The sequence below is a fragment of the Camelus bactrianus genome, chromosome 5, assembly GCF_048773025.1.
Source record: "Camelus bactrianus isolate YW-2024 breed Bactrian camel chromosome 5, ASM4877302v1, whole genome shotgun sequence".
Classification (NCBI taxonomy): domain Eukaryota; kingdom Metazoa; phylum Chordata; class Mammalia; order Artiodactyla; family Camelidae; genus Camelus; species Camelus bactrianus.
The window spans coordinates 78095341-78119218 of record NC_133543.1 but is presented as its reverse complement, the minus strand read 5'-3'; the positions used below and the strand labels follow the sequence as shown (position 1 = coordinate 78119218).

At 37.3% G+C, this 23878-nt stretch overlaps 2 protein-coding genes across 8 annotated transcripts in view; one reads left to right on the top strand and one right to left on the bottom strand.

The window, feature by feature from the left end:
- The window catches only part of TRAK2 (trafficking kinesin protein 2), a 58890-nt gene extending 56316 nt beyond the window's left edge, over positions 1-2574 (bottom strand). Inside the window, exon 1 of one of the 5 annotated variants that reach the window (XM_045507972.2) lies at positions 2380-2574. The gene's annotated coding sequence lies outside the window, so the exon portion shown is untranslated. The other 4 variants (XM_010971849.3, XM_045507974.2, XM_010971850.3 and 1 more) reach the window with 4 other exon arrangements.
- On the top strand, positions 1791-22397 carry STRADB (STE20 related adaptor beta). Of its 3 annotated transcripts, none has more exons than XM_074364172.1 (12): positions 1791-2017; positions 3826-3922; positions 6904-6984; positions 12177-12276; positions 16238-16359; positions 17292-17400; positions 18238-18361; positions 19401-19572; positions 19854-19958; positions 20105-20349; positions 21016-21058; positions 21540-21705. In XM_074364172.1, the coding sequence occupies exons 2-12, from the start codon at positions 3911-3913 to the stop codon at positions 21558-21560; spliced, it is 1134 nt and encodes a 377-aa protein (XP_074220273.1). In that variant the 5' UTR covers positions 1791-2017; positions 3826-3910; the 3' UTR covers positions 21561-21705. The 3 variants fall into 3 exon arrangements, with proteins under 3 accessions (XP_074220273.1, XP_074220272.1, XP_074220274.1); XM_074364171.1 differs by having other exon boundaries at positions 1793-2017; positions 21564-22397; XM_074364173.1 differs by lacking the exons at positions 1791-2017; positions 3826-3922; positions 6904-6984 and adding an exon at positions 7360-7381 and having other exon boundaries at positions 21564-22397.
- The last annotated feature ends 1481 nt before the right edge of the window (positions 22398-23878 follow it).

Sequence of the window (23878 nt, the reverse complement as noted above, 5' to 3'; positions counted from 1 at the left end):
TGGCTTACAGAAGTAAACAAGTGGATCTGTAATGGGCTTTTAGGGTCTTAATGAGCAGCTCTGTGGAGGATGAGAACTGCAACCAGAGAGAACTGGTTCAAAGGTACTAAAGCAGGGGTTCAGAACTTATTCTAGAAGTCCAAGGTATGTAGTGGGATCCCATATCAGGAAATAACGCTAGAAAATGCTTTTTGATCATCCAACCTTTAAGGTCAGTCATTTCTGAAGTAGGTACAAGTCATGTGACTTGTAACTTTGAAATAAGTTAGATCTAGGTATGAATCTCCACTTGTTACATAAGCAAAGTTTTTGAGCCTCAGATTACGCAACAGGGTTATTATAGTGAACAACTGATGGAATGTACGTGGAGTTCACAACTGAGATGCCTGGCTGATTGAAAGGACTCAAATATCAGTCTTTCTAACCCCTATCATCATATGAATAAGAATCTGTAAAATGATAAATCATGGTCTTTCCTATAGAATGTGTTTTCTGAATGTCTGAGACTTGTCGAACATTACTTAATTTTAAAAACAGAAAGCTGGAATAACTGCTGAGATGATCAAGTGTTTTCACCCCTGTGCTGTCTCACCATCAAATGTCCTTCACAATTTCTCCTGAAGTGTCACATCACCACCATTAACATGCTATTTGGAGATCACTGTAGCTCAGATTTCTAATTCTACAGCAAAGATTTGAAGGTCGGAAAAAAAATTTAAAAAAATAGATTTTTTTAAAAAACAATCGTCCATTTCACTTTATTCCTATAGTCCATTCTAGCTTGATGAATTCCCAGTGGAAAGTTAGTTTCCAGCGCAGAAACTGCAGGTTTAAATAAAAGGCTCGTAGGCAAGTAACTGGGTTCACCACTATTATAATGACCCATAAATCTTTTAAGTGTTTGAGAGATCATTTTTATGCTGGTATTAAAGGGACATCTGCCAATATCCATTACTTACTTTTGAAACTAACGTCAGCCGTGTCTGGTTCAAAATCAATCGCAGGAAAAGCCCAACTCAACATAGAAAGAGCTGTTTCCAATACCCTCTCCTCTAGTTCACATCACAGAGGGTGACCGAAGCTTAAGGTTTAACGTCCAGACACTAAAGCCACTCATCGCTCAGGGATGGGACAGCAGGTGGATGCTGTCCGGCAGAGGAAAGGATGCTGCCAATCCTCAGGGGTGCAGCTGGGGGTGAACCCAGAGGCCAGAGCCCAACGCCCATCACTTCTCACTTACACTTGGGAAACAATCCGCTTCCCACCTCAGGGTGGGGACCCGGAGAGGATCTAGCCCTCCCGTACCCGGCTCCGGCTCCAGTGTCCGCGCGTGTCCTCCGAGGACCCGGAGGAGCGCGGCGCGGACAGTCTCCTCTGCCTTCAAGGGAAGATGGCAAGGGCAAGTTCGGGTCGTGCGCGGGAAGATTACTCACAGGATGGCCCTGCTACCTCCGTCCTCCGCCGGCGCTCTCTCAGGAAGAAGACTAAAGCGGCGGCAGCCTGAGAGCAGCAGCCGAAGCGGCCGCCGCTGCCAGTAATTGCCCGGGCGTGGCAGGGACGGGCGAGAGACTTCACAACATCATCACTTGGCGACTTCAGTTTTGCAGCGACGTCGGGTCAATGACAGCAGCCGCACAATTGGGAAAGAGAGGAGACCCACTCTCCCAGCAGCCTCCACGGCCCCAACGCAAGACCTACTGGGAATTGTAGTTTCCTCTCGACCACGCCCCTTAGATGGGATGCCACGCCCCCTCGCTGCTGGACGTGGGGAGGGAGGCGGGGCCGCGACCCTGGGGCCGTGTGGGGCAAATCCCGTTCCCGCGGGCTGCCGAGGCTGGGGCAGAGTTCCAGGCCCACAGTCCCAGTCCGTGTCGCGGGGTTCTCCAGAGCCCCGCGGTTGGCACTGGGAGCGGGCCTTACGCGCTCGCGTTGCCCCTGGGCGGGCCGGGCCCCCGGGCCCCCGGGCCCCGCACCGCTGGCCGCCTGAGGAGAGCTGCTGGCCGTGGTCGCCGCCAGGGTAATAAGGGAGGCCGGGCCCGGGAGGGGAAGGGCTAGGGGCCGGTGGGGACGTGAGGGAGCGTGGCTCTATCTGCGCGCCTCGGGAAGCCCGAGCCTATAACTCGCCGCCTGACCCCGTGCCCGAACGGCCCACGGAGCCGTGGCGGAGTCCGGCTCAGCACAGCGAGCGGCCCCTGCGCCCCGTGCAGCTCCGGCTCAGCCCGGAGCCCTGGGCCGCGCGGCGGCGGAGGCACCTGCGTGCGGGGCAGCCGGCGCCTGCTGGGGTCGGCGGTGCCAGGTGCGCGGGGCCCGGCCGCCCGCGGTGCCCTCCCCGGGTCCCGCCACCCCCACCCCCGCTCTCACCCCCACCCCCGCTCTCACCTTTTGGCGGCACTCATCCACCCGCCGAGTTTCCAAACACACGACGCCCTCCCGCCCCGGATCTATGTGCCACCTTCTGCAAGTTCGCTACAAAGTGCCCCAAAGCAGGACTCGGAAGGAAGCTTTTACGTGATTAAATGCTCAAGCTGCGTTTTGTCCGAGGTGTTTAAGTCAGCGTTGTGTTTTTCCCTCGTGGGTTTGTTGTGTCAAGTGCCTTTTCCCTCAAAACTTGATCAGAATTTGTGACAGCGCCTTCCTAGTATAGAGTCTGGCACACTGTAGGCGCCTAGTAAATATTTTTTGAAAGCGTGAGTCAGAATGCTAAGTTTGGAAAATTCTACCGAGTTGTGTGTTGCTATAATTTTTAAGATTTTATGACTTTCCAAGATCACTTTGAAAATTACAATAATTTTAAAGCTCCACAAAGAGTTAAATCGGTTTTTTGGGTTTTGTTTTTGTTTTTGTTTTTGTTTTTGTTTTTGCGTTCTCTGTAACAGTGGTCTCTGTTGGATTCTTGAATTAACTCAAAACCTGAGTTCTGTCATTTAGATGCGGCTTCTGATTTTCACAGAAAGTGTTAACCTTTCAGATTAAAGGCTTCAGAGGAACCATTCTATTATGGAACAAATTTAAATGATTTATAAAGCTTTATCCTAACTAGCTTTTTAGATACCAAGTGTAAAAGGCCACACTGATGTACTTGTGAATACATTTAGAAATACAGTCTCAAGTATGATTTTTAAAAAGGGATTTATATTCATACCTAGTGAAAGAGCATGCAGGAAAGAATTATGACAGCAAATATATCTTGCGGGGAACCTCTCCCCCCCTTACTAGGGGCAGCTGCTGCCTTGACCTCAAAATGTCTTGTAAAATTATCTCTTAATAGTCTGTCCCATCTAAAGCAAATCCTCTGGGATTAAACCAGGCACAGGGACAACCCCTTTAGTGCTAACAGTTCTCACAGATTGTGTCAGTTTCTTATGAGTTTTTCTGAAAAATAGATGATATAATGGAGTCTAAAATTTTTCTGTTAAGAAAGAACATATTACACGGAAAAAGCAAGAAACAAAATCCTAAGAACCGGGAAACTCAGTTAATCACGACATCCCTAATCTTTCTGCTTGTGGGAACGTATACTACAGGGGCCTTGTCTGCCCTGATCACCAGTGAGTGTTCCTGGTGCCCGGCACAGTGCCTGCCTGACCCACAGCACCCATGCATTAAACACTAGTAGAATGAATACTTGGCTGTTTTGGATAAAAAGTGTAATGACTTTCTACAGGCGTATGGTTTCTTTATTTACTTAGATATTTCTTTAGATTACTAGAAGTCTGTAGTCCTTGTGTCAAAGAATAGCTGCCCAAATAGCAGTGGGTTTATGGCAATTAGATCTTAAAGGAATTTGTATGTAAATCTAAGTTATTTTACTTTTGTTTTTTATAGTAGGATATTTCTGAGTCTTGAAGATAAAGCAGAAATCTTTGGAATAGATGGATTTTTGTCACTCTCTGTGAACTAAAGCGGTTCAATGTCTCTTTTGGTAAGTGTTTATAAATACAGATCTAATTTTGTGTCAACAGAGTAGTTAGATGTTAGTGCAAAGCCATCATCTATATCTTCTATTATCATACTCTGATGGGATATTCTTATGCTCTGAGATGTTATTTTGATCTGAATGACTTTTGGTGTTTAAAAATGAGTTAAATTCTCATTGAGTTTTTGTGTCTTTAAAAAAGAGCTTCTCCTGTACTTTTCTGATATACTCCTTCTATTCCTTTGTCCCATACCCACTTTTTCTCATACATTTTCTCATACATTTCTCATACATTTACTCTTCCATCCAATTAGCTATGCCTTATCCTTCAAATCTTTCAAAATCCCTTTTACAAATTTCCATCTGACTACAGGCAAGCAAAATAGCATTAAAAGTAAGCTCCTTGACTTAACAAGACAACATTTGGATCAATGTATAATATGATGTGTAGAAATCAACTTGGTTTTTGTTTTCATTAAGTCCATGGTATTTACTGTAGATTAAGTGGTTTTACATCTTTAATTGTGTTTTATGTAGAATATAATATGTATTTGAATACTGGAATCATTAAAGCAGTGATCTTTTAATAAGTGATGGGTGCATTTATGTGATGATTTATAATTTAGAAATATTTTCATATATTATCTTTCAGTCTTTAAAATTGTAATGATTGGCAGGGCAGGTGGGTATAATCCTCATTTGGAGTTTAGCCCACGATTGCAAAGAATTAGAGCCAGGGCTCAAACTCGTATCTGCCAGTCTACTCCATCACTTGCCAAGTCTGAGAGGCAGAACTATGAAGTTAGGAGACTGTATTGTTAGTTATTTGGAAAATATAGAATGCATGTACTTTATGTTGAAAGTAAAGTTTTTCTACTTAAAAGGAGAGCTTTTTATATCTGGAAAATACATTGAGGTGAAATATCTACCTCAATTTCTAAAGCAGGGATCAACAAACTTTTTCTGTAACAAGCCAGATGGTATTCGTGTGTTATATGGTCTCTGTTAAATTACTCATCTATTGTTGTAAAAGCAGTCATAGACAATATGTAAGTAAATGCAAATAAATGTCTGTGTTTCTGTAAAACTTTATGCTCTAAAACAAGTGATGGGTCATTTTTGACTCATGGACCATAGTTTGCTGACCCCTGCTCTAAAGGATTACTTAAGATTAAGAGTTTTATATCAATATGTACGTTGGATGAGATGTAAAAGGGCATTTGATAGGTGAAGATCCTGAGATTCAAAGGTCTGTGTGGTTCCCGGGGCTTCCAAATTTGGGTGAAAGTATGTCTTATTTAATCTATTATTTCATAATTATGGATTTTTTGAAAAATAATAGAATTTGATATTGGGTCATTTATATTTGTTTAATTTGTTAGTAATTTTACTTTGTTATATTCTTCCTACAATGATGAAATATTTAGAATCCTTTGAATCAAAATATTCAAATTTTCTCCTAAATGAGACATTTGTACAACTGATATAAAGTTAATATTTTTGTTTATGAAGCATTCTTCCCCATTCAAGTTTTACCATCTATTTGACAGCCAAGAAATGATGTTTTCAAAGGTGCATCAGTTAACAAAATTCCAGACCCCTAGAAAGGAAGCAGATGTTCAGCATAAACCATGTTATTTGCACTAACAGTTTAGGCACTGTGATCTGTTCTTATTAGGGAATGGTGGGAACCCTCCCAAAATCTGAGTTCATAGATACCAGCCAGGGGTCAACCTTGCAATCAGGCCTTTCCAAGGAGAGCTGTTTTAGGCTACTGTCAACTCTTTTCTACACAATGGTATCCGTGATTATTGTGAAAGATTCAGGGTAAGTGTTGCCAAATATATATAAATACCAAGTGTAATATACAGGTGGTTTTTTGATTTGAACAACAGTAATAAGTATCTTCAAAAACTATTTTGTTGTAAATTTTATTCACCCTACACAAACCAATAGAAACTTTACAAAGGAAAAATTCTACAGCTATCTTGATACTGTTTAGCTTCTGTTCCTCAGGGGCGAGTTTTATATAAAACAGTAAAATGATTGTGGTGAGATTAATAAGTTATACAGACCATAGGAATTTAATCAGTAATTTAGGCCAACTGGGAAAATGACTAGTTTGATTAGTGAGAAATTCTGGTATATTTTAAAAGAAAGGAAGTTTGATTACTTTAACTGCAAAGTGTTAAGTAGACATAGATGGACTTATCTTAAAGACTCATTTGATATTATACTTTAATGTTCATATAAGAATGAATGTTCATGAGGTGCTTGAAAATCACTAAAAGTCTCTTTCATATAATTTGTTTATACTTTTCTTTTGACATAACCTTCCTAAATAGGATAACATCAGCTTTACCCCACTAACATGTGTAGGTGTTACATTTCTTTATTGACAATATGTGATAATAGAACCACGGGTTAAAATTCAAGAAAATGTGAATTATGATAGTGACACCAAGCCTCTTAGTTTGCTCTGAGTTGGTTAGAGATGTTTATCACCTTATGAAACAAAATTGGTTCCAAATATACTCAATGTGTGTTTTCATGTGGATAAACATGGTTCCTACACTTAAGGAAAAAAACAAAACAAAACTGAGGATCAAGATAAAAATGATATATAATGATATAACAGAATAATCTTTAGCTAAATATTCAGAAGAAAACTATAAAGATGATGAAAGGATTAAAAATTAACACCACCAGTAAAAATGAATTGATATTAATACCTCCAGAGTAGAGGGCAAGAATCGGAGATAGTGCCAAGTAAAATTAAAACATGTGTGAAATTTGTCTTCATACCTAGCTGCTTCTCCCTTCTCTCCCCTACTGTATATGAAGCCTGGCTCCAGTTCAAGTTCGTGCATGCTGCCCTTTCTCTCTGCTCCTCAACCCGGTCAACAGACTTTTCTGTATTCACATGCCACCCTTACTTACCTTGTGACTTATTTTTTCACTTATTTAATATATTTCTGAATTTACAGGATTGTTTCTGCACTTCACGAACACAAGTTGAATCACTCAGACCTGAAAAACAGTCTGAAACCAGTACCCATCAAAATTTGGTAAGAAAATGGTTGAGTACAATTAATACTCCTCCTTTGCCTTCTGTAATACCATTTTGCAGAATATAATTCCTGGTTCTCCTATATCTCTTTTTCTTTACAGTATATTTTACTGTTTCTTCTTCCTCTACTTAAGCTATTCTCCAGAAGTGTGTAGTTGGCCTCTTCTCTTCTGCTTCACAGGATCTCCCTATGCAGTCTCACCTGTTCCTGTGGTTTCTGTTGCTCAGATTTGAGATTGTCCTGGAGCTGTCTGAGGTTTTCCTTCAAGTCAGGAGGGGACCCTGTCATCAACCAGGACTGATGATTCTCAGATTTTTATCTGCAACTCGACTCTTTCCCGGGCACCAGATGTGTCTGTAGAATACCTCTGATTAGAGTTTTCAAAGGCATCGCTGTAGGGTTTGAGTAAAACCGTATTCTTGTCTCATACTTTACTGACCCCTTGTATTTCCTGCTTTGGCAAGTGAAAACCCGTCTACTGAATCACTCTAACTAGAAACTTTGGAGTTATTCTCACACTGCCTCTATCTCTGCCTCCACATCTGGTTATATACTAATTTCTTATGGATCTGTCTCTGAAATGCCCTGGAGTCCATCCCCTCCTGCTACTAATGAAATCTCATCATCGCTCACCTGGACTATTATAGGTAAACTTATTGCCTCTAGCTTCCTAGACACACATATAACCTCCTCTCCCACTCAGATCAATATTCAGCATTTTTACTAATACAGGCCTGTTTGTGCCACTTTCCAACTTTTCAAATTTCCATTGGTTCCTAAAGCCTGTAGAATAAAGCCTACACTTCTTAGTATAGTATAAGGACTCTAAATGACGTGGAATATGTCTGATTTTTGAGTTTCATTTCTTGTTACCAAGTCTCTTATTTCTGCTTGAAATACCTTTTTCCATTTTCTGTCTCTAAAATTCCTCCTCATGCATAAAGAGTTGGTTCCAATATCACATCTTTGAAGCCTTTGAGCTTATACCTTTAATTCTGTTATGCTCCTGCAGGTCTTAAACGTTCCCATAAAATGGCATTTACTATATCATCTTGCAGTGATTATTGTATATGTCCCTCCAACTATAAAATGATCCCCATAAAATAGGCATCCTGTCCTTTTCATCTTTATCATCCCTGGGCAATACCTGATATATTAAATGATACCTAAAGAAACTTGCTGAGAAAACTATTTCTCTGGGATCTTCCCCCCTTAGTCTCTTAATCTTTATTTTATATTATAATTCTTAAACCTCCCTTGCAAATACCTTGCAAATAAAGTAATCTCAGTTAATCCTGTTTATAAATTTATCCTGATCTTATCTTCAGTTGTCTTCATTTTTGTCATTTCACTTTTACTCACTAACACTCTAGTCTTCTAGTTACATACCCTTTTGTACAAAAGGATATAGTGTCCAATCCTAGTTTTCATCCAAATATTACCCTTCAAACTGACATAGTATTTAGAAAGTAAAGTGTCTCTTTTTGGCTCCTTGCTGTTACCAAGAGAGGCCTAGAACTCAGGAAACTTCCACAAGTGCTGCTTTTTTTTTTTTTTTTGGTATTGTGCTATAATACACGTAACATAAAATTTACCATATTAACTATTTTTAAGAGTACAGTGGCATCAAATGCATTCATAATGGCGTACAACCACCACTGCCATTTATCTCAAAAACTTTTTTCATCTCATAAAACTGCAACTCTGTACCCATTGAACAATAACTCCTGGTTCCCTCTCTCTCCCAAGCTCCTGGCAACCACCATTCTACTTTCTGTCTTTGATTTTTGACTACCCTAAGTACCTAATCTAAGTGGAATCGTACTATATTTGTTATTTTATGACTGAGATTTTTCACTTACCATAATGTCCTCAAGGTTCATTTGTGTTGCAGCATACTGCAAAATTTCCCTACCTTTTAAGGTTGAATAATGTTCCATTATATGTTTATACTACATTTTGCTTATCCAGTCATCTGTTAGTAGACACTTGAGTTGCTTCCACATTGTAGCTATTGTGAGTACTGCTGCTGTGCACGTGGGTGTATAAATGCCTCCTTGAGACCTTGATTTCAATTCTTTTAGAGAGATACCCAGAAGTGGAATTGCTGGATCATATGGTAATTCTATTTAAGTTTTTTGAGGAATCACGATACTGTTTTCCACAGTGGCTGTACCATTCATTCTACATTCCCTCCAACAGTGCACAAGAGTTCCAGTTTCTCTACATCCTCTCTAATACTCATTATTTTCTTTTTGATAACAGCCATCGTAGAGGGTGTGAGGTGATATCTCATTGTAGTTTTGATTTGCATTTCCCGGGGGAGGGTATAGCTCAGTGGTAGAGCATGTGCTTAGCATGCATGAGGTCCTGGATTCAATCCCCGGTATCTCCATTAAATAAATAAGTAACACTAATTACCTCCCCAACACCAAAAAAAAAAAAAAAAAGTCCTGCATTTCCCTAGTGATTAGTGATGTTGAGCACCTTTTCATATTTTTATTGACTGCATGTATGTGTTCTGTGGAGAAATACCTATTCAAGTCTTTTGCCCATTTTCGAAGTGGGTTTTTTGTTTTTTTATTGTTGAGTCTTGGTTCTCTTATATTTTGGGTATTAACGTCTTATCAGAAGTATGATTTACAAATATCTTCTTTCATTCTGTGTGTTGCCTTTTAACTTTGTTGATAGAGTCTTTTGATATACAAGATTTTAAAATTTTCATGAAGTCCAGTGTGTCTGTTTTTTCTTATGTCACCAGTGTCTTTGGTATCATATCCAAGAAATCATTGTCAAATCCAATGTCATAAGGCTTCATCCCTATGTTTTCTTCCAAGAGTTTTATTATTTTAGTTCTTAATTTCAGGTCCTTCATCCATTTTGAGTTAATTTTTGTATAGATAAGCATCCAGCTTCATTCTTTTGCATGGATATCTAGTTTTCTCAGCACCATTTGTTAAAAAATACTGTTCTTGCTGTATTGAATGGTCTTGGCACACTTGTGAAAAGTCATTTGACCATGTATGTGAGGGTTTATTTCTGAGCTCTTTATTCTGTTCTATTGCTCTTTATATATATCTGTCTTTGTGTCAGTACCACACTATTTTAATTACTGTAGCTTTGTAGTAAGTTTTGAAAGCAAGAAGAATGAGTTCTCCGATTTTGTTCTTTTTTTTCCAAGGTTGTTTTTGCTCTTTGCGGTCCCTTGAGATTTAATAATACTAAGTCTTCCAATCTTTAAACATTAAGTGTGTTTACATTCATTTGTGTCTTTTTAAATTTCTTTCAGCAATGTTTTGTAGTTTTCATTGTACAAGTCTTTCACAGCCTTGGTTAAGTTAATTTCTAAGTATTTTATTCTTTTTGATGCTATTGTAAATGGAATTTTTTCATGATTTTTTTTCAGATTGTTCATTAACCAGGTCTTTTGAATTTTTAGGAAATTATTGAAAAGTTTGACACCATGATTTTTGCTTTCTAATTCTCTAACTAGTCATCAAATCAAAAAGAGAAGTGAAGTTAGTTTAAAGATGATTTATTCTTAGTACACCTATGCTGTCTTCTTGTGATTGCTGTATTGTCTTCTTAGGTGTCCATAACTTGTCTATGTAGTAATTTGATATCAGACCTTACTGGGCAACAGCATCAAGCTTGCCCCTTTGTAATTTTCTCCCTTTTTTTGAAAATTGAGTCAGTGTTTGACTATTTCCATTCTGGTTTCTCATATGAGTTCTGCTGTATTTGCAAACTTAATATCCTAGATGCAATAGTCTTTGGTCTGAAGGTTTAAACCTATTTGAAACAACCTGTTTTGGGCTTCATCTACTTAATTATAATATAAGTTCTTTTAGTTTAAAGAAGACGATTTCCCTAATGGAGTTGATGGAAGCAAAGTAGACATTGATGAGCCTGATTTCAATCCATCATCTGGTAACCTGATGCCATTTTTTCAAGCAGTGAACTGTAAGCCTCAGTTCATTCTGTGCTCTAGCCTTCCTGACAGCTTATTACTTTAAAAATGTTTTAAATTGTTACATACTGTCTTTCTCTCTCATATGTGTTCTTTAAATCTGAGTTTAAGACTACCTGTTCTAAGGAAATCAAATTGATTTATTTAGATTTCTTTCTTCATTGGGATTATTTCCAATGGTAGAATTTCTTTTTACAGCCTTTCATCCCTTTTGCAGAATATTCACCTTTATTCACCTTAAGTCTTGAGCTTATAATTGTATTTTTTCTGCTCTCTTAAAAGTTTAGGGAACATGTAGAATCAAGGATGTGAAAAGTAGTTAGCAGAATTCCTAGTACATAGTAATGTCATTTCTAACTCCCTTCTTGCTTCTCTTTACCTTGGAGGCAGTAACAAGATTCCTATCACCTGCTGGTGACTGTAAAGGCTCCTAAGTGTCTTGTGGAGTACTGGTGTCCTTTTGGAGATCCCCATGGCTATCATATGACACCAGTTGTGTTGGCCTTTCTTTCTCCTGTGTGCATGTTATTTCACTGCCACTGGGACCTGGTGCAAACCTCGGACTCTGATTGCACTGTAATACCTGGTGAAACCCCATAGTGGTACATGGTCATTAACTCAGGAAATCTGTACCCTATCCTGTTGTCCCATCTCTTAAAGTTTATTTTTCTTTCTGACCTCCGTTTCAATTCATCTCATCTTGTGAAAAACTTCTTCAGCTTCTTTTAGTAGGCTACAGTGTGGAAATTGTTCTTTGATTGTTAACACCTCCACTAGCTGAGCACTTGCAATTTGTAATGGTTATAACTGGCGACCACTTGAAGCAAGCACATGCATAGAATATGCTTCACAGGTCCCTGTGTCTCTTCCCTTTATATATTTACTAGATACCCTGAAGAGTCAACAGTCATTCTTAGCAACTCTTAACAATGCTTACTGGAAATTGTGCTGAAAAGTATTCTTTGCTACATGTAATTCTGCTTTTCCTGCCCTTTCCCCCTTCACAGGCTGATAGCTTTCTAACTAGCACCATTTATTAGCCACTGTAAACACTTTTTGGATCTTAAAACAGTCTCATAAGCCACTTTTCACTGCTTTCCTACTGAGCCCTTGTGTGTTTGAAGAGACAATATCGGTATATAATACTGGAGTAGGGAACCAAATTGGGCACCAAAAAAGTTTACACCTATTTTCTTTTTATATTTTAAAAACAATGCAGGCTGATGACCCAGCCCTTTCCTTGTTGCGTCCATCCACTGGAGCCAGTGAAGTGATCTGTTCCACGAACGTTTCTCACTATGAACTCCAAGTGGAAATAGGTAATAATACCAGGTCTTACATAATTGACCCATCATTGTTAGAAATGAAATTGATGACAAAAAGATTATTTTGTAAGGAGGTCTTTTTCTGTTTCTACCCACAGCAAAAAACTAGATGTTAATTGTGTCAGTCAAGTGGAGCTATTAATTTTATGTGTGTCCCAAAACAGTAACCCAGATTTTTTCAAGATTATTTTCTAGAATTTTTACTTTTTTCACTGAAGTACTTATAGAGGAGGAAGATACTAAACAATCTAAATATTTATTATTTATATATTTATTGTGGGAAACGTCTGATCATTTGTCTGAATTAAATCAAATCATGTGACTCTTTTCAGTCACAGTCCTTTAACAAGATTACTTTCTTTTAACTTAAAAATTTATCTGAAATCTCATTTATAGTAGAAACTTTTTTCAGTTGTTTGGAACAGGCTGAGTTATTGTTTATAGCTTTATATATGTGTAACATTTGCTCTGAATATTCAGAAACACCTGAAAAAATGTGACAATGAATATATGTATGTTCATGTATAACTGAAAAATTGTGCTCTACACTGGAATTTGACACAACATTGTAAAATGACTATAACTCAATAAAAAAATGTTAAAAAAAAATCTGTGAAATGCTACAAACAGATACTATGTTAGGTGCTAGGGATATTAAGCCATGTAAGACACTTGAGGAGTTCCCATCCTCTCTGGGAATATGAACATGGAAGACAGCTATGTTTTATGCCCTGGAAAGTAGTGTAGTAGATGTGTGCTAAGCATTATGGGAACTGAGCAGATGGAACATCCAGCTGTGCACCTTGACTCTTCTGGGAGTCAAAGAAGATAGAAGATAGCAGAAAGGGGCTGGATCCTGAAGAATGAAAAAAAGTTGGCTAATATTCTAGTCAGGGTTTTGTTACAAACAATAGAAAACAATCTTGACTACTTAAACAAAAAAGGCATTTTTTGGGAACAATTTTGCTAATTCACAGAATCATTGGCGAAATAAATAGGCTTGGAAGAAACCTAGAGAAACTATGTGACTAGAACCATAGCCAGGGCCACAGCGTAAGAGGAGCCTGGTTAGTGTTCTACCTAGTAGGCTACTTTTACCACCAGACACTGAACCCCACTGGAGAGTTCCAAACTTAACTGAAAGAAGTTTCTATTACAAATGGGATTTTAGGTGAGGTTTTTAAGTTTTAAGTGAGTTCTGACTGCCTCTGCTTCTTTATGTAACTCACTTCATCCTCCAGTTGGCCAAGCTTAGGTCATGGATCCTCCCTTGCCAGGGTCAAGGTGACCAAAAGAGAAAAAGATTTGACCTTTTTAAAAATAGTTCTAGTAGAAAATGCCCCCAAATTGGAAAGGACTTTCAGATGGTGTCGATCCAAAAAAGGTTAAAAAATAAGTAATTCAGTAGGTGACTGAGGGGGACTGTCACATAGTTGCTCTGTGCCTAGATGCAGGAACAAGGGGAGAGTAAGCCGTAGTAGGAGATAAATCTGAAAAAGGAGGTCTGGAACACATTGTGAAAGTCCTCACATGGGGTGCGTAGAAGTTCAGAGTCTTATCTGTCAGTCCCTACAACGTACTGCTTCATTACTCAAAAGATTTAAGGAAATGTTTGAAATTTATCCTCTCTGTATTAGAGAGGCATTGTGGAATAGTGATGGTGATAGTAATAGCATTGTGTATTCTTCCATTTCACCTCTTTACCACTCCCATTTTTCAGATGAGAATACTGAGGCTCTGAGAATTTAAGTAGTAGTCACACAGCTAGTCATATGAAAGCAAACCTTTGTGACTGCAAGTACTACGCTCTCAGCTGCTGCACTATAGTACCTTTCTTTTGTTAAAATGCTGAATTTACAAGGACAACTGACAGCCATTCCAGGCAGCAATCTGGAAGATATAATAGATCAGTAATTTACAACCAGAAGTATCATCCTCATCACCTGAGTCTTTTTACAAATTACAATACCCATATCCCATCACAGACCTACTGAATCAAAACTTCTGTTGAATGGGACATACGCACAGGCTTTTGAAGTAACTTTGGTGTACATTCTGTTTGGGAATGCAGGCCATAGTGAGGAGGTCACTGCATCTATCCAGGGAAAGAGGACAGGACTTGAGCTAAGGCAGTGATGCTGACACTGGGCAGGAAGGGATGAATTTCAGATTAACTTCATTTCAACGATACAAGTGGCAGAATTTGGTGACTGTGGAGAGAGGGAGGAAACTAACCTTTATTAAGTGTCTATTAATAGGTTGCCATTCTAGGTGTTTTTAATTTGAAAACTGACAACACCAAATGCTGGTGAGTATGTCAAGCAACTATTTTTATGTCACTTGTGAGAATGCAAAGTGATTCAGCCATTTTCAGAAACAGCTTGGCAACTTCTTATAAGGTTAAACAGATATGACTCAGCAGTCCCACTTACAAAGAGAAATGAAAACATATGTCTACTTAAAGACTGCTTTAGGCAATTTTATTGGTAGTCACCAAAAACTGAAAACAACCCAAGTATCTATCGACTTATGAATGGATAATAAATTGTGGTATATCTATATGATAGATTATTACTCTTCAGTAGAAAGACAGTAACTACTGACACGTGGATAAATCTCAGAAGCATTATCTCACACTAGTCAGAATGGCCGTCATTCAAAAATCCACAAATGACAAATGCTGGAGAGGCTATGGAGAAAAGGGAACCCTCCTACACTGCTAGTGGGAATGCAGTTTGGTGCAGCCACTGTGGAAAACAGTATGGAGATTCCTCAAAAGACTAGGAATAGACTTACCGTATGACCCAGGAATCCCACTCCTGGGCTTATATCCAGAAGGACTCCTACTTCAAAATGACACCTGCACCCCAGTGTTCATAGCAGCACTATTTACAATAGCCAAGACATGGAAACAGCCTAAATGTTCATCAACAGATGACTGGATAAAGAAGATGTGGTATATTTATACAATGGAATACTAGTCAGCCATAAAAACCAACAACATAATGCCATTTGCAGCAACATGGATGTCCCTGGAGAATGTCATTCTAAGTGAAGTAAGCCAGAAAGAGAAAGAAAAATACCATATGAGATCGCTCATATGTGGAACCTAAAAAACAAACAAACAAATAAACAAAGCATAAATACAAAACAGAAATAGACTCATAGACATAGAATACAAACTTGTGGTTGCCAAGGGGGCGGAGGGTGGGAAGGGATAGACTGGGATTTCAAAATTGTAGAATAGATAAACCAGATTATACTGTATAGCACAGGGAAATTTATACAAGATCTTATGGTAGCTCACAGAGAAAAAAATGTGACAATGAATATATATATGTTCATGTATAACTGAAAAATTGTGCTGAAAACTGGAATTTGACACAATATTGTAAAATGATTATAAATCAATAAAAATGTCAAAAAAAAATCTCAGAAGCATTATACTAAGTGAAAGAAAACAGGCACAAAAGACTATCTTCCTTATGGTACCATTTACATGACAGACAAAAATCACATTAGTGGTTGCCAGGGACTGGGAGTAGGGGATTGCTGAATAACGTCCCATTGTTTGAATGTATCACAATTTTTTATCATGTCACGATATTAGCCATTATAATAGATATGTAATGGTATATTGTTGTGGTTTTAATTTGCATTCTATTTTGAGCAGCTTTTCATGTGCATATTGGCTTCTCTGTGGATTTCCAATTTAATCTGCCTATTTTTTAATTGGGCTGTTTGTCATTTATTATAGACTGGTAAGAGTTCTTTCTATAGTACTCTGGATGTAAGTCTTGTCAGATAGAAGTATTGTTAATACTTTCAATCAGTGGCTTGCCTTTTCATTTTCTTAATAGTGTTTTCTTGAGCAGAAATTTTTAATTTTGATGAAGTCCAGATTATCAGTTTTTTTTTCTTTGGTTGCTAACACAAATTTTATATCTGATTATAGGAAGAGGATTTGACAATTTGACTTCTGTCCATCTTGCACGGCATACTCCTACAGGAACCCTGGTCACTATAAAAATTACAAATCTGGAAAACTGCACTGAAGAACGCCTGAAAGCTTTACAGGTAACAATTTAAAAAAAAAAAGATACACTTAATGTAATGTCTATTTAAGGACATTACATCTGTAAGAATTTTTTTCCCCCAAATTAATATATTCTGTTAGAGAAAGGTGAATTTCTTTCTTCTAATAAACATGCAATTACAGAATTGGAAAGAATCCTTGGAAGCCAGATCCATGAAAGAACAAATATATTCAGACTTTGGTAACTACTATAAGTTGTTTCAAATGCATATAGTATTAGAACTCTGGTCTGGAATTTATAATACCCCTAGTCAGTGCAGTCACAAATAGTCATTAGGGAAATAGAAAAAGCAGAAACAGTTTCCTTTTCATCTAGTTAGGTAAAATTAGCTTCTGAGTTGACAAATTTTAACAGATTGCATTTCAGAAATATTATAATGCCATTTTCATTGTCACTAATCATTTTTGATACAAAGAGGGTAAGGATTTTATTTTGGTATTATCCCAGTTTTTAAAATATTTATATGTGCACATGTATTTTGCACAGAAAAACATTGGAAGAAATTATACTGAAATGTTAACAGTGATTCTCTCTGTGATTTAGTGTTAGGAGTGACTTTTATCTTCATATTTTAATGTATTTTTAAAATGTTTCATAAGAACATAGTATAGTTATTAAAAGCATGACCTCTGGAGTCAGATTTTCTAAGTTCACATCCTACTTTCACTTCTTTTATTAATTATGTGCTCTTGGATAAGTTTCCTGACACTTAGAAATGTTCTCTTCTGTAAAATGGAAATTACAATATCACATACTTGGTGTAACAGTTGTGAGATTTAAAGAGATGGCGGCACTAAGAACTGTGCTTAGTACTAATAAGCTCCACTGAGTGTTAGCTGTAGCTACTGCTGTTACCTTCATCATGAGGAAAAAAGGTTGTGTTTAAATGTTGTTCTTGTTTGTCTACCCCAGAAAGCAGTGATTCTATCCCACTTTTTCCGGCATCCCAATATTACAACTTACTGGGCTGTTTTCACTGTTGGCAGTTGGCTTTGGGTTATTTCTCCATTTATGGCCTATGGTAAGAAAACTCATTTTAGGTAAAATAACTCATGGTTTAGTCTGGATGCTTTAATTATGAGTGTGATGTTAGATTTATGATTCACTACTTTTAATTTATAAACTGGATGGCCTGCTCTAGATTTCATGATGCATTTCTATATCTGGTTTATGTTGAATTTTAGTTTTTGGGAAAAAAAGTAGAATGGGTCTGGTGATAGTGAAACCGCCACTGATTGCTTCTCCTTGAAGTCCATGCCTTTGAACAAGCTGTCTTTTCCCTTCAGTTTCTTTCTTCTCTCTTAATGGAGAGCTACTATTACTCTTCAAAGCAGAAGTAGTTTTCCACTTGTGCACACCATGCCTATCCCCGTTTCTCTACACGGTACACTTATTTCACTGTATTGTGAACATCTGTGTGTGTACCTGTCTCCTGCGCTGGACTTGAGCCTCTTGAGGGCAGGATCGTGTATGTATTTTTCATTTTGGCGTCCCCAGGTGCTTATAGAACACCTAGCACAAAGTGGTGTTCCATAGCTGTTGAATAAATGAATGGATTCTAGAGCTTTGATCTTTAGGATAGCTTTTGTGAATTGCCTCAGGATTTAAAACATACATATTCACACAGTATGTTTTTTCAGTAATATTGAAGATCGTTAATTCACCTTCGTAATCTCTAGTGTGTTGTTAGAAAGTCTTTTTAAGGATTCTTGAAGGAAAATTACCTTTGTATAGGAAAGTAGTTAGACTCTAAAATGTAAGAGGTGTGTGGTTTATGGTTGAAAAGAACATTTAAAACATGGCTAGAAGCAAAATCACTTTCAGTGTTCATTTAAGGATTTCAGGGGTTTCTTTTTAGGTTCAGCAAGTCAACTCTTGAGAACTTACTTTCCTGAAGGAATGAGTGAAACTTTAATAAGAAGCATTCTCTTTGGAGCAGTAAGAGGGTTGAACTACCTGCACCAAAATGGCTGTATTCACAGGTATATACTTATTTGTATTTTATGAAATGAAAGAATTTGAGAGGAAGAAATCTTTTAGGAAGCTTTTAGGAAGGAGCAGTTGAATGTTAGAATGGAAGGATAGGAAACTCACAAATGAAAATTGAGGGATAAAGGGGCCAACAGGTACAGTAGATGCTGATGTTTTATAGTTCATTCACTGGGAGTGTTCAGACCACCTCCTGTGTGCCAGGTGTGTGCTCAGTGCTGGGACGGAGTGCCTGCCCTCATGGAGCTCAAGCCTCAATAATGAGGGATACAGAAACCTGTCTGCTTGCGGTATAAACTAGGTAGTGGAATCCGAGTTAGCACTTGTGGGTTTTTTTTTTCCTTAAGCAAATAAAGATCTTCTTTATCTGCTTTTCAGCTTTATGTCATGTTTGTATCATGTACAAATTGTAACTAAACCTTTCTCTGATTTCTTAAATATTTTGCAGCACCTTGAAATTATCATACTAAATATCAGTTCTCTGGTTACCAAACTGTAGATTTAGAATTAATTGGCTGAATGTTAAAAACAGTGCTGCTCTAAGAAACATTGGGACTTCGCTTTCCTTTTTAAGTTACTTTTAAATAAGCTTTTTTTGTTTGTTTGTTTCAACCTCCTTAAAGCTTTTTTTCTTACTGTTTATTGTTTCTTAGCAGCAGTCTGGTTAACTGAGGATTTCTAACACTGTATTCTAATTGATCAAGGTTTTATTATACTTTATCAGATTATTTTGCCGTCCTGCTCTATTAGTTTCCAAATTCTGTGTTTTGGATGAAAAACAAGTCTCTTTTATAATTTATTTGACAAAGAAAATTTTTATATTAGACATATATTGATAAATTTTGTGAATACTACAAGAGGCTGCCTTTTATTGGATAATATTGTATTTAAATTCTAACCTTATGCATCAAGTATTATTTTATAAAGAGTATTGAATTTCCAAGAGAATACATGGATTTATTCTGACCAGATTTTTATTCTTTCTTCATTGGCCAATTTCCTAGTATTTAGAATTGTTTCTTTTTGTTCTAGGAGTATTAAAGCCAGCCATATCCTCATTTCTGGTGATGGCCTAGTGACCCTCTCTGGCCTGTCCCATCTGCATAGTTTGGTTAAGCATGGACAGAGGCATAGGGCTGTGTATGATTTCCCACAGTTCAGCACATCAGTTCAGCCGTGGCTGAGTCCCGAACTACTGAGACAGGTCAGGTGTGGCCATTGCATTGGGTTGTCTGTGCGTCTTGAGTGTCTTCTGAGCTTGACTAAAGGACAGTTGTGTCCTTATATTTGGACTGATGAAAGGCCTACTGCAAGACTTTTTAATTCTTTCTTGTTAGGAACTTTTAAATGTATACCATATGTTAGGTATATCTTGATTTCTCATGAGTCTTTTTCATTATTATTCACCATCCTTTATCAAAAAGCACATGTATATAGCTTTTTAAGTTATTTACACTAAAGGACTTCAAATTAATTGTTCTGCAGGATTTACATGGATATAATGTAAAGTCAGATATTTACAGTGTTGGGATTACAGCATGTGAATTGGCCAGTGGGCAGGTACCTTTCCAGGACATGCACAGGACTCAGGTAAATGCTGCTAAAATCTCTGAACTTTTCCCTTCATGAGATCCCGTACATTCTAGAAAATTTCTTTTAAACATCTTTGCTGTAGACTCCTAGGATCCTACTGTTGTTGTTTTGAAGGGGTTGAAGGAAATTTTTCTTTCTTTTAGATGTTGTTACAGAAACTGAAAGGTCCTCCTTACAGCCCTTTGGATATCAGTATTTTCCCTCAATCAGAGTCTAGAATGAAAAATTCCCGATCAGGTGTAGACTCTGGGATTGGAGAAAGTGTACACATCTCCAGTGGAACTCGCACAGTAAATAGTGACAGATTGCAAACGCCATCCTCAAGGACGTTCTCTCCTGCCTTCCTCAGCTTGGTTCAGCTCTGTTTGCAGCAAGATCCTGAGAAAAGGTAATACTGGTCTCTTCTAAAGCATAAATTATCTGTGTTTTGTATTGTATGGAAATTTTGTGGTATTTCCTTCCTGCCAAATTCAAATCTTTTATCAGTCTTTTCATCAAGATACTATAGTCTAGCCCAGAAAACATCAGTGTTAAAATCAAATAGAGGCAGTGAGCACGTGGAGAGGATACAGGATATGAAGCCGGAAGACACGGGCTTTCGTCTCCACAGTTTCGCTTCCTAACCAAATCACCTTGTCAAGATCAGTTAATCTTTCTGGACATTAATTACTGCATTTGTCTAAGGCACTTTAGACACTTCCAGGCAGTACAAGAGTGTTAGTTGCTGCTATTACAATAATTATTATCATAGATAACTATTAGTGTTGGTATTTTGGAAATAAGGTTTGTGTCTTTTTAATCTTTTTTTAGCCCCTTAATGCCTATAAAAGTGCCTAATAAATGTAAAGTCCTAGACTAATTGAAGGATATCACTAAATTCTTCCCTTTAGTCAAGGTTGAAGCTAAGAACTGGGCTTCCTGACATAACGTTCTTTTTCCTTTTAATTGTTGTGTATTGAGTTTTATAACTCTAAACTTATATAAGTTCTAATATATATTTATACCAAAAAGGTCTACATTCTAATTTTTGATAATTTTTTCAAAAAAATTTCAGGCCATCAGCAAGCAGTTTATTGTCCCATGTTTTCTTCAAACAGGTGAGCTGATCTATCTTCTGGTGTCTATAGATATTTTTTAATACTATTTAAAAGTATGTCATTTCATTGGCTTAATGGGACAGTTTGGTTACCAAGATCCTTAATAATAACTTTCTTACAAGGTAAAGTTAAAAATAAGAAGATTTTTTTGTAGTTCAATTATAGATTTTCTAAACTATTTCCATTCTGCAAGACAAGATGAGTAAAAACAGAATATCATCAGGTGTTACTGTATCCTCAGTTTATATTTTGATTAATTTAAAGACATTTTATTCTTCTATGTTGGCTGGAAGTGGTGAAAGGGCAAAATAATTCTGATAAAATCAGTTTATTTGGCTGTTACCTCTTGTTTTCAGATGACCAGAATCAAAGGCATTTTTAAATGAAAATACCTAAAAACAACTTAAACACTTTTAAGATGATTTCTTTAAAAGTTGTTTATTGCTAACAAAACTAATGCATTGAATTTATGTACCAACAGCCTTATTTTGAGTTTCTTTAACAGATGAAAGAAGAAAGCCAGAGTTCAATACTTTCACTGTTGCCTCCTGCTTGTCACAAGCCATCAATAGCACTGTCTCCAGCATCACCTTGGACTGAGCCGGAATGTGGTTTTCCTGATGAAAAAGACTCAAACTGGGAATTCTAGGGCTGCCTAATCCTTTTATGTCCTATATACTTGACACTTTCTCCCTGCTGCTTTTTCTTCTGTATTGCTAGGTACAAATACTAGGATTATACTTGAAAATACAGTTGGTGCACTGGAGAATCTATCATTTAAAACCACTCTGTTCAAAGGAGTATGAGTTTATAGCCCCTTTGTTTAGCTCAGAGTGCTATTATAACTCCAGGGAAACTTTGGAATTATTAATCTAAGTACATTTAGTGTCATCTGTTCTCAGACTTCTTTCCCCAAGCTGTGACTGACTCCTCTTCTTGATCTCTCAGTGTAATTTTTGAGCCAGTTAATTTTTCAGCATTTTGCTGCCCTCAAGGGAATGAGCCTTCAGAGGACAGTGCTTCCAATTTTTACTTCCAGATTCTCTAGCCTTTTTGATCATCTATTGTTAAACCAACAGGCTAGTTTATCCTGGCATCAGACCCTTTTGGTATAAGGGAAACTGTTTATACTTTTCCCATTTTCTTCTGTTAATACTTATGGTAATAGCAAACTGAGCCTCACTCACATTAAATGATTCACTTGAAATATATACAGAAGTTGTAATTTGCTTTTTTAAAAAAATTTTAAGGGGTTAAAGTAACACTTTTCTACTTATGTAAATTATAGATTATAAATTCATGCACCCCGTGGGAGCTCAATAAAGATTTGTTGAACTGAGTTTATACTTAATAATTTTCTTTGTGTGGTTTAACAAAGCTAAAAGCTAGATTCTAATTTGTTTTGCCAAGGAAAGCTCTTTCTCAAACAAATAGCTTCATTTCTATAACCTCACGAATGGGGACAACCTGGTATTTGATTCAGTTGGAAGCAGGAGATCTTCGGCCCTTTACATGATTATTCTTGCTGCTGTAGGGGATACAACATATAAGGACATTGAGATCTTGATGGTTTTACCTTATTAGCAAAAGAGATATGTTGCCTTAAAAAGAGTATGTTGTTTGAACTGTGATAAGTTGGGACTTATCTCAGTTAGTAGAGCTTCTTAATTTGCACACTCTTATTTTAACATTGCATTAAAATTATTTTGAAATGATTATTTTAAGGCTTAAAAATTAAAACCAATGAGACAAATAATATACAAATTAATACACGTTTTGAGACACAAACTTTTTCATATTTACTGGTCAGCCCCTTTTAAGAATGTTTGGGTTACTCCATCAAGTAAGCCATGAAGACTTGCCGAAGTGGAGGAGAGAGAGGAGATGAATACCAGCTGAGGCCCTGCGATCACCTATCCTGGTGGGGGCTATAATTCATTCCACTACCTCCTCCTAAATTTCCCTTAGCAAGAGAGGCTCACAGGAACCATAGAGGAGATTCTCCCAAGTCTGTGTGGAGAGTCAAGATGTGTAGTGCTAAAGGAAGATTGTGGAGGCCGGAAACAGTCCCTTTAGATCTACTGTATTGGAGTTTTACAGAGAAACATAACTAATGGATTTTTTTTTCAATTGAATTATAGTTGATTTACAGTATTGTGTTTCAGGTGTACAGCAAAGTGATTCCGTTATATATATATTTATATTTATATTTATATTTATATTTATACTTATATTTATATATTCCTTTCCAGATTCTTTTCCACTAATAGATTGTTACAAGATATTGAATATAGTTCTCTGTGCTATACAGTAGGTCTTGTTATTTATCTATTTTATATATAGTACTATGTATCTGTTAATCCCAAACTCCTAATTTATCACTCCCCTACTTCCCTTTTGGTAATCATAAATTTGTTTTGTATGTCTATGAGTCTGTTTCTGTTTTGTAAATAAGTTCATTTGTATCATTTGTTTTTAGATTCCACATATAAGTGGTATCATTTGATATTTGTCTTTATCTGTCTTACTTCACTTAGTATGGTAATCTCTAGGTCCAGCCATGTTGCTGAAAATGGCATAATTTCATTCCTTTTTTTTGTTTGAGTAGTATTCCATTTGTGTGTGTGTGTGTGTGTGTGTGTGTGTGTGTGTGTGTGTGTGTGTTTATCCAGTCATCTGTCGATGGCCATTTAGGTTGCTTCCATGTCTTGGCCGTTATAAATAGTGCTACTATGAACATTAAGGTGCATGTATCTTTTCGAATTAGAGTTTTTGTCTTTTCTGGATATATGCCCAGTAGTGGGATTGCTGGATCATATG